This window comes from Fistularia commersonii, chromosome 3, assembly GCF_037954325.1.
Source record: "Fistularia commersonii isolate RoL2024-O1a breed Wild chromosome 3, RoL_Fcom_v1.0, whole genome shotgun sequence".
Classification (NCBI taxonomy): domain Eukaryota; kingdom Metazoa; phylum Chordata; class Actinopteri; order Syngnathiformes; family Fistulariidae; genus Fistularia; species Fistularia commersonii.
In genome coordinates, this window is record NC_141286.1 from 26,812,212 (window position 1) to 26,829,122 (window position 16,911).

General features: G+C 57.6%; 1 protein-coding gene across 4 annotated transcripts in view; it reads left to right on the forward strand.

Annotated features, from left to right (window-relative positions):
- Window positions 1-16,911, forward strand: part of ankrd11 (ankyrin repeat domain 11) — an 84,597-nt gene that overhangs the window by 53,033 nt on the left and 14,653 nt on the right. For 3 of the 4 annotated variants that reach the window (XM_086144440.1, XM_086144443.1, XM_086144442.1), the window contains exons 3-4: window positions 11,984-12,129; window positions 14,950-15,082. In XM_086144440.1, the coding sequence (XP_086000566.1) occupies window positions 12,043-12,129; window positions 14,950-15,082 (220 nt within the window). In that variant the 5' untranslated portion in view covers window positions 11,984-12,042. Of the gene's footprint in view, window positions 1-11,968; window positions 12,130-14,949; window positions 15,083-16,911 lie in introns of those variants that run through there. The other variant, XM_086144441.1, reaches the window with a different exon arrangement.

A 16,911-nucleotide genomic window follows, 5' to 3' on the forward strand; every position in this document is an offset into this window, starting at 1 on the left:
CGTGTCATCCACATTCGGGCCCGGCAAGATTTTTGGGTCGAGAGTAGATTTTCCACGGGAAGCTCCAGCAGCCTGTTGGTGAACGTCACTGGAAGTTTACCGCAGGTTTATTTACGTCCTCCTGAACGCAGTCCCGCAAGTCACCTCGTAAATAACGCTGCAATTAACTGGGCGTTAAACGTGAGCCCGCGTGTCCTGCTTCGTCCTCTTGGAGCTGTTTACATTCCGCGATGGGCGCTTTTCCCGGTCGACGGCGAGGCTGTGAGCTAGCTCAGGCCCGGGTCATCAGTCACCACGCGGCCCGGCACCTCCGCACCAGCGCCGCCCGAGAGGCGGAGGCGTTGGCGGCGCCGCAGACGGGCAGGAGCTTCGCTCTGAAATGAATGCTATGTCGTCTAAGAACACTTCTTCTTCACCGGAGACTCGGGACACGTGGCTGAAGATGCTTCTGCGTCTTCATAAAGTCCTCCCAGCAGAGTTTCCACACATTCCTGCTAGCTTTGCAGACAGTGTCGGCCTTCCCCGAGACGGAAGTCTCCGTCTGGAATCGGCCTCCGTCCCTCTCACGGGCGGAGTGTCGGAGTGTGTCGGTAGATGTTCCTGTCTGACCCCCCCCCCCCCCCCCCCCACACACACACACACACACACACACACACTTCCCGCTCCCTGCACTGTGTTTCTGCTGCAGCGCCCAACACCTTCTGAACCCGCTGACCTCCGTGACGGCTTAAAAGACGCCCGGGCGGTAGATGGCTTCTCCCCCCCGCTCGTGTGCCTCACCGTGCTTTTCCTCCGGGTGTGGATGGTTACTACGGCAACCATGCGAAGCTCCTTATTAAAGATAATGACATTACTCGACAGTTTGAAACCATTCAGTTGGTTTGGGTGCTACGGAGCGGCTCCGAACGTCTGTAAATAGATGGCTCCCGCCCTCGGAGCTCCTCGGAGCTCCGCGGAGCCGGGGCGCTCCGTGTTTTGAAGCCCGCAGGTCGTCGTCCGGTTCCTTCGCCGCCTCGGGTCGCACTCCGGTCACTAACGCATTTTTCACATCTGCTGACCAGCTGCTCGCCGAGCGCTCGGTCAGAGCCGCTGACCCAGATGTTTCAATGTCTGTACGTTTATGGACTTTTCTTCACTGGCGGCCGACGAACCCGCCGTCCGTCTGGTTGGAGCGCGGCGTTCAGGGCAGAAGAGCACGTCTGCGCACCTGCCCGTCTGCGTCTGCTTCCCGGCCGAGATCGTCCCACCTCTGCATGCGAGGTGGTTCAAGCACGTGAAGGAGAAACACAGTTAAAGGAGTATCTCTGCTGCCGTGTGACATGCTAAAGCCTCCGCCGGCTGATGTCACCCTGACACACACACACACACACACCCGACGCCTGACTGCTCAGGTCTGAGGTCCAGCTGGACGTCCGCTGACCCCGCCGGCGCCGGCCATATTCATAAGGTCGCTGAGATTATCTGCCCGATCAGGTTTCCTGGAGAAGCGGCTCATTGGCGTGCAGGTAGAAGCAGTGAATGAGCGCAGGAACCGCGTGAGCGCGCGATCTGTCAGCCAGAGCAACATGTCGGCCTGTGGAACAAAGCGAGGGGCCGATCAGCCGCCCGTCTGGCTCTGAAGGTAGTCGGTCGGCGAAAGAGCCGAACGCCTCGCCTCCGACCGAGCGCGTGCTCCGAGTCCGTCCAGACGCGCGCGCCATCATGTTCTCCGCCGTAGCTTGTGATCTCCGCGGCCCCCGTGCACATCCGCTTTGGTGGATGAGACGGGGCACGTTCACCGCGAGCGTCCAGGGGACCAGGCAGTGTCCGTCAGAAGGACTGGACATCCTGCCGGGTCGTGTAGGACGGCAGCTGCCGCCGTGCATTTCACCCGCACTCCGACACGCCGCGGCCGAGCCAGGCTTCCTGTGGTTTGACTCGGCGGCCATGTTTTCCAGAGAGGAAGCACGGAGCGTGGCTGCAGCGACCCCTGCGTCAGCCGTGCCTCACGCTGTCGGACGCCGATGATCGATCAGTAATAAACCACCGGCGCCTTATCACAAGTTTTGGCGTCCGGCAGTCGGCGTCCGTTTCGTTCGCCGACAGAGCAGGTTGTCGCGGCTACCCCAGGTGGATCTGGAGAAGACTCGCTCGGGGTGGCCCGGCCTCCTGAAACAGGAAGTTCATCAGGGGTTTCCCTTTTACGAACTTCAGTCGTAGCAGGAGAAAACAAGATAAGTATCCCCTCCCCGTCCTCCTGCTGGAACACATCCTCCTCTTTACTCCCGGGCTCGTCACGCCAGCCCTGCTACCTCTGCGGTAGGGCTGCTCCGGGTTAGCACTCTAATTGTCTAAATTGCATCCATATGTTGATAGCTGTTGTCTGGAAGTTTGTGTGTGTGTGTGTGTGTGTGTGTGTGTGTGTGTGTGCGTGCGTGTGTGCGTGCGTGTGCACTGGATCTCCATCACAGTCTTGAGATGGAAACTGCAATAATTTAAATGGGCACCAGCCTGAGGGGAGCCGTCTTCCGTTGTTCACATGGTATAGCTTCATAGTGTCTGAGCGTGTGTGTGTGTGTGTGTGTGTGTGTGTGTGTTTGTGTGTGTGTGTGTGTGTGTGTGTGTGTGTGTGTGTGTGCGCGTGCGTGCGTACAGCAAAAAAACTCAGGTTGAAAACATTTGTGATGCCAGGCAGCGCGGGTCCCTTGTGAAGATGGAGGGTCTTCCACAGAAGAAGCTGCTCGGCGCCTCGGGTGTGATCCATCTGGAGTGTGATGGAACATGGAGGCACCCTTGGAGCAGCGAGTGGAGCTGTGCTAGGACTCCCTTTCTCCTCAGGGTCTATAACAAGCACGGAAACTGAGAAAGGGGAAGAAGTTTGTTTGTTTGTTCCTCAGCCTTCCTCTTGGAATGGAGCCTTCACCTGTATTTATGTGTCAGGAAGTCACCGCACCTCTGAGTTGGCCAGTCTGATGAAGACGAGGTTGGCGAAGGCGCTGCACGGCGGTGTGGCGTCTGCGGGTTCAACCGTGGCGAAGCAGATCGGTAGCGTTTGAGAAAGGCGGTGTTTCTGGAGAACCCTGTCGGCAGCAGCCTGGACCAGAACGCGCAAGAACCTCTACGGCGGTATCACAGGAGGCATTATTAATTTGCCGACGTCTTCTCAAACGCCGGTGTCTAGATCGGCGGCGCCCGCCGTCCCACGTTTTACCCGACAGACATTTTCTGATGCGGTTGATAAGCGGCGCCCTCTGGGCCAGCGGGCAGGACGGCGGTCGGGTCGGGGAGATGATCAGGTGTGTAGAAGAAAGGACCGTCAGATCTGGATCCCAATGTCTTGGCTCTCTTTGGGTAGATTTTAGTTGTATCCTGAAGGTCCTATTCATCCAGCCGCTCTGGCTGGTTGAAGGCCCTGATTCAGATGTTTGAGGCCGCGGTATCGCCGACGCCCGGAACCCCGCGTGTCAGCTGAGGTCTGATCCGCTTTGTCCGAGCCGTCCACTCGCTTCAGAAGAAAACCGACTCGGGCTTTCGGGTCGGAGGTGCAGGTTGGAGAAAAAGCTCTAGAAAGCGGCAGCTCATGTGAAGACGTCTGCCGTGCCCACGGGTCCGAACGTCCGGACGCTCGGCCGAACCCTGGTGTGGGTAAGATTCTGAGCACATGGATCTCCTTATCTCCATATATACCTGACCTGAACCTCCGCCTTCATTGTGCTGCACGGCAGACGGAGGCAGGGAGCTCAGAGAAGCAGAGCTGAACATGGTGTCACCAACTGTCATCTGAAACCGGACAAACATGTTTGACTGCCAGTTTGTCCCGCTAGTCTTGGAGTGTGTTCTCCTGCGTGAACGTCCTCACCGGGCCATCGGAGAACCTCCGGACTCCAGGGGAACATCTCTGTCTCTGATACCACCGCCGGCGTCATTTCTCAAATCTCCAAGATGTCCCAGATTGTCCAGGATGGGGTCTTCTCTGGTCCGAGTTGTTCCAGGCACATTCACATCATTACACACACACACACACACACACACACACACACACACACACACACACACACACTGGAGACACAGAAGGTATTCTGCTATTGAAAACCCGCTCATGTTCTGCTGCTGCCTCCGTCTGCCATCCCATCTCAGCCCCCTCTTTAGGCAGGCGCCGCCCCGGCCCTCAGAGCTCTCCAGTCGCAGGCCTTTCATCCCTCCACCCCTCCATCCCTCCACCCCTCCATCCCTCCACCCCTCCATCCCTCCACCCCTCCACCCCTCCACCCCTCCATCCCTCCACCCCTCCACCCCTCCATCCGGCCCTGCCCAGTGATTTATAATTCATCTGGGATGCTGCCGCCTCCGCCCCCTCTGCACCAGGACGGCATTAACATTCTGTTTGGTCCCCAGCGAAGCTGCGCCGGACGCTCAGGCTCCTCCTCCCAGGATAGTGGTGGCCACTATGTGTTCCCTCCGTCTCCATCCCTTTCTTTCTCCGCATCTTCACCGTCCTGCACCACCTTCAGCCGCAGGCCTTTGTCACAGGAAGCAGTGTTTCGAGGGCGTGAAGGAGCTCCTTGAGCGTTTGTAGCAGCGGGCCGGATCCCCTATCATGCAGAGTCCGAGCGGGTCCGGACCAGGACGGTTCTCCGATGGTTCCTCCGCCGCAAAGCGTCGCTGTAGATAACAACACTGTCATGGTGGCCCACGTGCGCGGAGTCTCATGGCTTGATGTCCACATCCTCTTAAGTTCTAGCTCCACCTGAAGGCAGGGCAGACCTTTGACACGGTTCCACAGCCAGATGGGATCCAGGAAGCCACTCAGATTCATCCCATCCATTTTTTCTCGCTGTCTTCTTCTCCCGTGGGCCGCTCCCTCCAGGGGCCACAGTCATTGGCCCACCTCCGCCGGTCCCTCGGCCAATCACCCGCCAGCATGGACCCGTCCTCTGCATACACCTGGAACCTCGGCGCTCGCATCGCACGTCCGACTGGTGTTAGAGTGGTGTGAAGCTACAGCACTAATCAGGCGTGTGTGTGTGTGTGTGTGTGTGTGTGCTCACCATGTGGATAATGAGTTTGAGTTGAGCACACCTGGCCCATGGAGGTGTTGATGGGTGTGTGTTTGAAGGCCGGCCAAATCAACGCAACTGTGGATGTGTAGAACGGTGGAACCCGTAGAGCAGGAACGGCCAGAGTAGCTCATACATCCAATACAAAGGAATGTTTTTATTGTTTTTTTGCAGCAGCATGGTAGAAGAAAAGGTGTGCGTGTGTGTGTGCGTGTGTGTGTGCTCCGTATTTATTTTTACTTCCCCAAGTAATACTTAATGTAGATCCAGTCTCTCTCTTTGTCACACACACACTCTCTCTCTCTCTCACACACACACACACACACACACACACAGTCATTCATGTTCTCTCTAGCAGCCACACACTTGCAATCACTTATCTTCTCTGACTTTTTTTTAAGCATAATAAAGTATATCACACACACACACACACACACACGTGGAGCACTTTGCAGTAATAGGCAGCTGGGGTTGCTTTATTACTCAATGGATGAGCCTCACACCGCAGGACCATCATCTTCTGGTTTCCAATCTGGACTTAGATCCCTGCACTGTGCAATCTTCTCGGTTCTCCTCTGGTTTCTCTCCGGCTGACCAAGCAGAGATGTTTGTGCAGCGTGGAACAGCCCCCGTCGTGCTCAGCGTGCCGACGAGTCCGGCCGGGGTCCGTTCCCTCAGAGCCAATCAGCTTACAGACACAAAGGGGTCAAACGGCGGGTCGCCGCGTGGGTCCGACCTGAGCCGGCCGGGCTTAAGGAACACTCGGCTGGGCTTCGCCCGGGACCACGGAAGACCGGGAAGGAGGATCTAAGCCCTCGCAGTCAGAAGTAGTTACAAGCCGTAATCAGCAGTGGTGATAATCAGCAGGTCTGCTGTTAGTGTCTAATAGCTCACGTTTCACTGTGTGTGTGTGTGTGTGTGTGTGTGTGTGTGTGTGTGTGTGTGTGCGCGTGCGTGCGTGCGTGCGTGCGTGCGTGCGTGCGTGCGTGCGTGCGTGCGTGCGTGCGTGCGTGCGTGCCATATTCACAGTTCCTAACAATAAGACAAGATACAGAAATACTGCTCCGACGTCGCTGCCCACGTTCCTCCCTGAGTGTTGACGTCGGCGTGTCTGTCCACCAGAGGGCAGGGCAGAGTTCACTTCCACGACCCCGTTCAGACAATAACAAAGATGGCGGCGGAGCTTGTGATGACGTATGTTTGAAGGAAATGCTGTGGCGGGGGAGGGTTGTGGCCATTGAATCCAGCCAGTATCTAGAATTTATCTCCGTGGTTCTACCGACACCACGTTGTCTTGGTCTTCTTCTGCCTTCCTTTCTCCGCTCGTACCTGAGCGCTGCCCCCCCATCAGTATGAGTGCTGCGCATCCGTGAGCTCCATGAGAACATTGGGGATCAGACAGGAACGTGGAGGCAGAGGCTGGAAGGTGGAGCAGAAATGAGCCCTCAGGCCTCCTCAGACATCATGGAGAGCTTGTCACATCCTCCACTTTCGATTGGCTTTGAAACATTCATTTGGACTGTGTGTGTGTGTGTGTGTGTGTGTGTGTGTGTGTAGTCCTTCCAGATGTCTGCATCACATTAAATGGGTTTCGGACGTGTGAATTTCAGCCGCAACCTCCAAACTTCTTTTGAGATGGTAAATATTTCCCCCCCAGTCCAAACACAAGTCCTCTGCAGGAAGGGATGCCTTTCCTCTGACACTGAACACTCAGGATATGATTCTCATACTTTGTCATTAAAAACAGTTAAAAGAAGCAGCCTCTCTTTAAGCCTCCAGCGAGCATGAGCCAGAGAGAGCTATGTGATGCTAACCTGCTAGCTCTGCCAAAAGGAAAGCATCCGTGACAGTAGATGGGCAACCTTTTGGATGATTCGGTACGTCACAAACACGGGAGTCACGTTTCTCCTCTTCGCCGGAGATTCCTGGAAGTTTCCGATGTGAGACATAGTCCTCTCCGACGTCCAGCTGCAGATCACTGGTGGTGTTTGTCCAACCCCTCCTCCGATGCCGTCTGCAGTGGGACACCTCGGCGATAAATGTCGGAAGTGGTGCCGGCGTGGGTGCGTCTCCTCGCTCCTCCACCCGTCCTGCTCCACAGCCACTCCGTCCTCCGTGGGGGGACGAGCTCTTCTGGGATTTGGAGCAGATAATGCGGGTTCATCTCACGGCGGTCGCAGTGCTGCAGCCCAGGCTCCAGGAGGAACCTTCTCGTCCTCGTCGCCACCATCGGCGCAGACGCAACGTGACTGCTGACGAGCAAAATATCTTAACGGAGGAGGTTGTGTGTGTGTGTGTGTGTGTGTGTGTGTGTGTGTTGGGGGGGGGTGTCAAGGAGCTCCGTTTGGTCCGTCGGTGATTGAAAGGTCAGGAAGCCACCGGATCCCGGGTGCTGGAGGTTGATGTGCAGGAGGACTCTCGGGTCAATAGCTTCCCTCTTCCCGTTGGTGGTTCTACCACCGCTCTCCCTGATAGGCCCGCATCTGTCTCATCCCTGAGTTGCTAGGCAACAGGCTTTCCATGTTTGTGCGCTCACACGTTGCTGTGGCAATGTCAGGCTTTGCCCGTGAGAGAGATGTTGAGAATAAAGAAAAGGCAGATGAGGGAGCGCTGGCAGAGGAGAGGGGGAGAAAGAGAATGAGCTGAGGGATGGCGGACGAGGAGCGCAGAAAGCACTAAATTGTCTCTGGCCTTTCCTGCAACCCAGCTGCATTTCTCCACGCCCGCCTCCATCTGAGCGAGGTCACCGGCAAAGACAGCATGATTTACCAGACTGGCAGGCGGCGGCGAGCGCCGGGCCCTTATTGGATGGAACGGAGAGGTGTAAGTGAGAGCGAACGTGCTCAGAATAGGAAATCGGACGGCGTGATTGGATTCCTCTCCACATCTCGCTCTGTGGTTCTGCACCAGAGGCCCGCGGACGCCGGGCCACTCCCACGGCTCGTATTTCAAACGGCCCGGAGCCGTCCCCCCGGCCCGCTACCGATCCCGAGCCGCTGGCCCGGGCGGCCGCTGGGCCAGGACCGGACGCTTCTCGCCGTCACCGTTGATCAATCGCTGGTCCTAGAAAACATCACGTTTCTATAAACCGAGGAAGAACGCGAGGTCGGTCTGATCTCCACCTGGTTCACCGCAGATCCTCCGGGCTTCGCTCATCTGCCCACCTCTTGTTGTGTTCAGTCAGCACACGAGTGGAGTATCTCCCTGCTCAGCGTCTGTGTGTGTGTGTGTGTGTGTGTGTGTGTGCGCCTGTTTTTTCTTTCTTCCCTCTCAGCCCAGGTTCATAATGAAATGAATGGGCCGGGTCAGGGACTGAGCAGCCGTGCTGGGCTCCAGTTGCCTGGATACAGCAGCTGAGCATTTAGATTTATTTGCACACCAAACAGCTAGCTTGTCGCCAGCGCCGCAACGGCCTCCTATAGGCCGCCGCGCGCTATGTTTCTGCCTGCGGTAATCACAGGCGCTCGGTCCGGTAGGAGTGTTTCCGGCTCCGGTACCGGTACCGGCCCCATCCAGTTTACGGCCGTACGATTCTCTGACAGCGACCGTGCACATGTTAAACAACACACTTCCCCGGTTCCTCTGCTCCAGAAAGACTGGCTGCATCCAGCGTGAGCCACGCCAAGTCCATTACAGTCCAGAGACAGAAAACGACGCAGTGTGTGTGTGTGTGTGTGTGTGTGTGTGTGTGTGTGTGTGTGTGTGTGTGTGTGTGTGTGTGTGTGTGTGTGTCCTTGTGCAGTGTAAAGACGTCACGAGTGCAAACACTGACTCACTCTGCTGATGATGATGAGCTCCATGTTTTCTGGAGGGGGTTCCAGCCCGGCGTCCAGATGAAGGAACCTTCCTTGAACCTTCGGGATATTTGGTATGATGGAAGTGTGACAAGCACTGCGCTTTACACACACACACACACACACACACACAGTGAACGTGTGTGTTTGAAACCTTCTGGAGGTGTGTGTCAGGGCCGGAGGGAGTCCTTCTGCAGCCTTGGGTGTTTTGAAAGCTCACCGACTCCAACACTGGCCCTGGACTCGGCGTCCTGGACTCGGGGTGGACGAGAGCTTCCTCTGACTTGGAGCCAAAGTCTTCTTCGCCCGGTGGAAGAGAAGCCGCCGAGGACGACCTCAAGACGGTCCGGGTTGCGTGTAGGTGCGCTGACCCGTCCATCAGAATGGCATCAACACACTGCTGGTGTCATGGTGAATGTGGGGCAGGTGAGAAGGAGAACATCAAGTCGGCCGTCCTGCAGGCGGCTGCTGCTTTTCCACTTGTCCTGGTGCGGTGGGCGGAGCTAAATGGGTCGCGGGCTCTCCTGCGCTGTCATTGGTCCCAGCAGGAGACCAAGACGGGCGGCGCCTCTGACCAATGACAACACAGTTCCATCAGCTTGAGGTGGGGGGGGGGGGGGGTCCTGAAGGGTCTCCTGGATCGGGGCAGATGTTCCTGCAGGTCACCGGACGGGTCCTTCTCGTCTCCTGACTAGAGGAGGAGCAGGAAGCGGCGTGATTGTAGAGAGGAGGTGAATGGAGGTTCTCCAGGGTTCTCCAGGCCTCTGCAGCTCTGGGTCTCCAAGCAGTTTCCCAGGCGTGCACACAGTGCACGTCTGCAGTGAGCGGAGGGCTCGGCCTGGATCTGACCGCAGAGGGAGTGGCTCCAGGAAGAGGAGACAGGAGAGTGTGTGTGTGTGTGTGTGTGTGTGTGTGTGTGTGTGTGTGTGTGTGAACACAGACAGAAGGTGTGAGTGAAGCCTCCCAAAGTGGAGACAGTAGTTAGCGTTAGCATGGATCAGCAGCCCACAGTGAGGAGAGGCTCTGGCAGGTTCCCTCCTTCGCTTGGAGAAGATGGACTGTCTGGCTCGACCTCGGCCATCTCCTCAGCCAAGGCCAACAGGCTGACGTCATTAATGAAGATCCACGGTTCTCCATGGTTCTGGGCAGGAGGCGTGTCAGATGTGCTTTTGATCCGTCATGACAAGATTCCCCTGGATATATTGGTCTTTAGACTTGGGCTGTGAAAAGTCCCCTGAGCTCCTGGTCTGATGTTCCACCAGAAACACAAACACAAACACACTGATACTTCTCATGAGCTTGGTCTAAAGGTCTCGTCACCATGTTCTCCCGCCCATGCCGGACACCGGCGCTCCGCAGACGGAGAGGGTCGTTGCAGGTTCGGGGTGGAGCTGACCAACGCCGACCGGCTTCTAGAAGAAGCAGACGGTTCTTTCACACGGGGAAGGTTCCTCTGAACCGACCCACCATCTCCTGGGTGGGTCTCCTAGAGGGCCGACCGTCCCTGCCTGCTGCCCCAGGACTCGCTCCGACCAGTGGTCTTCAGGTCTTCCTCTCCGTTCCACAGAAACATGTTCCGAACTAGATGACGCTATCTTCTCAGAGGCCGACGAGGGCCTTCAGAACACCCGTAGTCACCTGAGGGAACCGTTGACCCGGCCCATCCTGGGCTCCTACGGATCATCTCACAAAGGAGAGAACATATTATTATTTTAGGACCGGCTGATCGTGGAGCTTCAAGCTCGGATCACTGTTAGCGTGGAACCTGGACAGACCGGACTGAGGAACCTCAGCGCTCGCTGACGCCGTCTCCAACACCGTCTCCAACACCGTCTCCAACACCGTCCAACCATTGGTTGGGAACCACAACAGACCTGCACCGGGCAGACCCCCCCCCCCCCCCCCCCCCCCCGAGCCCCTCCTCTCTTTGACATATCAGCCAAATGCCGTTTCCCTCCCCGTCCCCCTCGTCCACCGCCGTGCTCCCAAAATAGTGCGGATTATAATTCTATAAGAGCAGCTGACCCAGTTTCCGGAAGCGCCGGTGTGTTTCCACACACTCTGTTTGTCTGCGAGCCGTCAACATCCCGGACACTTTGTTTGCCTCGACCAGGGGTCGCTGGTCCTGGAGCCCTGATGGGGGTTGTCCTCCTTCATCTCCCCTCCCATCCACCAGCAGACGCACAGCGGCACAACATCTGGAGCTGTGTGTGTGTGTGTGTGTGTGTGTGTGTGTGTGTGTGTGTGTGTGTGTGTGTGTGTGTGTGTGTGTGTGTGTGTGTGTGTGTGTGTGTGCGCCGCTCTGTTTTGACTTGAGTGCAGGATATAAATAGCTGTCTTTGAATAGGATAACTGCGGGGGGGAGGGGCGCCAAGGAAGATAGGAGTGCCAATGTCTGAGTGTGTGTGTGTGTGTGTGTGTGTGTCTGTGTGTGTGTGTGTTGGGGGGGCTCATCTGTTCACTCAGTCACAGGATGATTACAGTGGGACACACTCAGGAGAGTGCATCATGCAACGAGGGGAAGTCTGATTAATTCATGGTCCCGGAGCAGACGTACCTCAGTAGACAGTCCACGTGCACACACACACACTCACACACACACACACACACACACACACACACACACAGGCCGAGGGGACAATGAGGGCTGTCCGTGGAGACGGCAGCCGGCCCTCATCTCGGCTCACACACAGGGCGTGGGCGACACCAGGGCCCAGACCAGCGCCCTGTTCCTCAGCGTTCTCCATGGTCACTGCCATCCCATAATCCCAAACCGCCGGGTCATCACCCATTTAACTCGGTCCTGTCCTTAGTTTACTGTGTGTGTGTGTGTGTGTGTGTGTGTGTGTGTGTGTGTGTGTGTGTGTGTGTTGTTCAACCACATAAGAGGCACACACACACATTGTCAGTGGTGCTCAGGCTCAGTGGGCCCACGGAGCCTGAAGATGGTCTCCATGTTGAGAGGGAGTCCTTCTGTACCCCTTCACGTGCACTGCTGTGTTCCTGCCCCACGATGAACCCGAGGGAATCCGTCCCCCTCGTCTTCCTCTGCCCCTCTCCAGACCAGGGCGGTGATGTCTGAGAAGGGGGCTGAGACGTTCTGATGAAGGTCGTCCCTCAGCTAACTCGCTCTTCTCTTCTCTTCTCTTGCAGACGGTCGATGACGATGCAATGGCAGCGTGAATGAAGCTTGGCGTGGGGAGAGCTGAACGATGCCCAAAGGTGGGGGTTCTAAAACCCCCCAGCTGGACCACTTCCCACTCAGCACCGACATGGTGGAAAAGCAGGGTGGGAAGAAGGTAAGACAGACCGACCTGCGCTCACTGACATTAGCCCAGGAAGACGGCCGCTGGGCCTGCAGACGGGAAGCTCCTCTTCTGGGGGAGGAGGGAGGCGTCACAGGGTAATAATGGTTTGCCAAGTGAGAAGGTCCCGTCACCCCACAGGGGTCAGAAGGTCACGGTTTGATTTGATGTTAGCCGTGGTGTTCGCCCGCCTTCGTTGTGAGACACCTGAACAAGCCCGCGATGGTATCGTCTCGATGTTCGGAGTCCCTCGGGACCAGGCGGGACCCGCCAACCCAGGAGCTCCTCGGCCCGAGGGGGGGTTCGTGCACACGGTGGCTAGCGGCTAACAGGCTAACGTGCTAACGTGCTCTCGCTAACTGACGAAGAGCCTTCTGAATACCGAGACGATCGCGGGAAACTAGAGACGCATCGAAGATAATTTCAGCAGACGACCAAATCGAGGTCCGGGTCTCATCGGCACCCTGCCGAGGCCACGGCTTCGTCCCGCAGACCGGATCATCGGAGCGGGACGGGAGGGGCGGCTGCCGGAGTAAAACTAGTGCGCGAGCTCCATCGCTACTTCCCACCAGAGAGTCAGAAGATCTCACGGTGTCATCTGGCATCACAGACAGCCACGTGCTCGTGTTTGTCCTCGTCGGAGGAGGATGAGGAGGAGGAGGGGGTTTCCTTTTGCCCGTCCAGCGCTGGTCCTTCAGGAATGTCCACAGGGTCCCATAGATCCCTTCAGAAGGTGGAAGCCGACGTCCAGATCAGGTCACGGGTCTGAATCCCGTCACAGAGCCGTAACGGCTGCCAGACGTAAGAGTCCGGCTCCACGCCGTGGAACAGGTCCGTGTCTGGCTTCTGATCCGCCGCTTCATGGACAGACTGGAGCCGTCGCCCGGCCGGAAGCCGAGGCTGGTGTCTGAGCTGCTTCGCCGGGCTCCTCCCACCGAGCGCACGTACCTCCTGGTCCACGTGCACTTCGGCTCGAGCCGCCGTGAACCTCTGCCTCCGTCCGGTGACGCCGGGTGTTTTTGATTCTCCCGGAAAGGTCGGATCCCCCCGGCGGTCTGGATTTGCCCCAAAGGCCCGCCGCGGCCCCTCGGCCCTCAAATGGAGTTAAAGTGGGGGTCGCAGCGTGATGATGTCAGGGAGGAGCTGCAGTACCAGGAGATGAGAGGTACAGCTAATGCAGACATGGATTTACAGCTCTCTGCAAAGGATTGCATCAGACTCTCTGGCATGGAGGAGGAGGAGGAGGAGGAGGAGGGAGCGCAGCACGCAGGGGTGGCTGGAAAACAGAGCAGGCATTGCTAGGAGACGGCCGAGCCCGGCGTCACACAGAGGGAGGCCCGGCCAAAGTCAGGAACTCTGAGCAGAACCTCCTAAAAGCGGGCCGCCGGAGCTGCAGGAGCTGCAGGTCCACGACTCCACGGCTTCTCCCCTGCGGATACGCCGGGACGCCAGGCTGCTGCGCACGCACCGCGGAGGGGGGGGGGCAGAGGGCCGGCTGTCGTCGACACTCCACCATGACATCATGGTCTTGTGACCGGGGCCGGCCGGGGGAGGAGACGGAAGAGTCCACACGTGATGAAGACCTGCTCCGAGGAGCCCGGGATTAAAGCGCACATGCAGAACGTCACCGCCGGCCGAAGCCACCGCCTCCGTCGGTCCAGAGGGTCTCCAGTTCCTCCGCTGGAAGCCCCGGGGTTCAGAGAGGCTCGGTGGTCCTGGCGGAATCAGACCGGGAGCTCCGCGGGAACCTGTGGATGCCGCTCCGCCTGCCGGAAACTGGGAGGTTTAAGCCCAGTTATGTAAAAGTTGCGGTTGCCACTTCAGGCTTAGGAGGATTTGCCGTCGCTCCTCATCGCCCCGAGACTTTCCCCTCGTGTAAGCCTTAGGTAAATGACGGTTTGGCTTTTTACATGTTTTTATTTTGGTCCTCGTGTTTTCCTCCTCGGCCTCCTAAGCGGGTCACCGTCGCTCGACATTCCAGGACGGCGGACGTCTAAGTGCTCCCGCGTGCGGACGGCAGATGGGACGGCTTCTATCCGTCCGATGGCTTCCAGCGGCCCGACCGCAGAGGAGCCGGCGTCTCGCGGCCTCCTCTTCCTCCGCCTGGCTCGCGGCGCCGTGGAATCCAGGAGCTCACTCGGCGGAAAAGTTGTTTCTCCCAAAGCCCATAATGACCGGAGGAGTCGGGGCTTCTCTCCATGAGCAGTGCCTGAAGTCCTCGCTGAAGTCCTCGCTCTCCCCAAAGTTTTACCCCCAAAGCCTGGAGGAAAGCCTCCGAGGAGCCCCAGGCGGGATTTCACGAGCGGATGCGGGTCTGCGGCCGGGTCTTCAGGAGGACCGGCGGGCAGCGTCCGATCCGGATCGGTCGCCGTCCTGAGCCGCGGAACGAGTAGCTTCTTGCTCCGCATCTCATCGGGGAACCCGGCGAGCCCCGGGTCTGACCGGGCGGGTCCCGGAGAAGACGAGTGGCGAGCTGCTCTGCTGCCAGAGCAGAACCGCCCCGGAGCTACATGTACAACGGCCACGTGTGAACGGCTCATTTCCGTCGGGCCGGACTGAAGGAGGTCCGAGGACGGGGGACCCCGGATTCCTGCTGACCCGAGACCCCCAGAGGCCTCCCTGGAAGATGTCGCTTTACTGTGAGGTGACGGACCGGGTCGCGACCCCTGAGAGGCCGACTCAGACCCATCGCACGGTCGCGGTTCGATGCTAATCCCTGGAACTCTGCTGATGTTCACCTGAACATTTGAAGCCCGGCGTCGGTTCCCCGGTCCCGACGCTGGTCCTACATGCTCTGATGTGTTCTCTCTGCAGGAAAAAGTGTTGTCGAACAAGACGCCCAAGTTGGATCGCAGCGATGGGGTCAAGGAGATGAAAGAGAAGGCCCCCAAACGGAAGCTGCCCTTCACCGCTGGAGCTAATGGAGACCAGAAAGATTCTGACTCAGGTAAGGAGCCGTGATGGGGGGGTCCTGCCTTTTAGCCCCCGGTGAGTTGAAGGGGAAGCGTCAGAAGAAACCGAGCTCCACCACGCGAGGGTTTGAGGGGCGTCCGGCCTCGACTCCGGTGTCTTTATTTAGAGGGGCAGGAGGCCCCGAGCGCTTTTCACCGCGGGCTCCCGGGGGTCGAGGGCCGGCCCGTGGGGCCGCGTCGGAAAAAACTTCCCGCTCCGGACGGCGGTGGAAAGGAGATGGAAAGGAGCAGCACGCTGGCGAGGAGCGCCTGAGGAGTATCGGGGTTCGGCTCAGGTTTGGAGGCATTGGAGGGCGAGCCTGCAGGAACGTGGGCCAGAGGGTAGTAGTTGTGCAGCTGAAGGGGATCATGAAGAAGAGCATAACTCCTCATTACTCCTGTGATTGGCACTCCTCAGACCCACACTCTGTTTACCTTTGCAGCTTGTGAGGCCTTTCTGTTCTTTCCTCTGCGTCCATGTTTGGTCGCAGACAATCACGCTGCGGTTCCTTGAAGTTCTCCTGACTCCTCGTGGTTATTTCATTCCTGTCGGCTGGTTTGGGGGGAAGCCTCCGCTCGCGCCGTCTTCCACATCCAGCCGCTCTGGATAACCCTCTGCAGCGGAGGAGCAGCGAGGTCCTTTCTGGATTGGTGATGGTGCACGGCGAGGTCCCGTCCGGTGACGTGCACGACCAGGCAAACGCACCCCACTTTATCCAGATGTTGCATCACGCTGGCAGAATGACTGTCATTCTCTGTGGCTGAACCTGAGTCAGCTTTTAGGAGGAAGCTGTTAAAACAGAGTCCTACCTTCCTATGTGTGTGTGTGTGTGTGTGTGTGTGTGTGTGTTGTGTGGCTGGACAGCTGCGCAGTACATCTGTGGGTCGGCGCTCTGCAGGCTGTGACTGAGATGAGCTGCAGGTGAAAGTGAAGACAAAGGTCTCCGGATCATGGCGTCAGCCTTGCAAAAGATTATTTTGTAAACCAAACTTCTTGTTTTCCTTTAACCTTCTACGGAGTTCTGTTGATCGGACGTGTCCAGGGAGCTGAAGGGAACCAGATGTGAGATAAAATCCTGTAGCTTTGTTCCGTCCAGGGTTTAGATTGTGATCGTGAACGGGGAGGGGAGATGAATCAAACTCCACTCTCAGTCATGGCGCCGGCTCTTGCCGGTTGCCGACACGTCGCCGCTCTCCTTCACGACGTAGATCTGCGGCCGCCGTTCTTCACGGTGACGCCCGCGGCACGTGTGCTCGCTAACCACCAGCGGAGTCTGACGTCTACGGGACATCTACAGCCATAGACTCCTCGGCCACTTCGCCGTTTGTTTTGGTCCGTGTTTAGCATGTAGCAGTTAGCATTCTTCAGGACAGTGACGATGGAGCGGCTGCTGATTCGGTCTCACGTCGAGAAACTAAATACGAGAATGAAATAATACTCTTTGAGTTTTAAAGTGCGCTGGACTTGTCCTGTGAACATTGTGGACGACGCTGCTTCGTGACGCCTTGAGCTTCAGGCCATGAAGCTCACCTGCGGAAGCTGCTTATGTTTACTCTGAGAGGAGCTCCAGGACAGGGAACCCTCAGCAGAGGTTGTTGCGGTTCCTCCTCAGGAGCTCATCCTGCTGTCGGTGTGACCATCAGAAATCCCACCTCTAATATCATATCATCTAATATATTGGTCTTCGTGACAAGCACGCTTTCTTTGCGTCCTGGAATCACATTGGTTTCATGTTAGGTTCAAGTCCTCCAACGCTGGACGTTCTGATTCCCAGGAACCCAAGCGGCTGCAGATTTGGGGTCTTTATCTCTTCGGGGTTTCAGG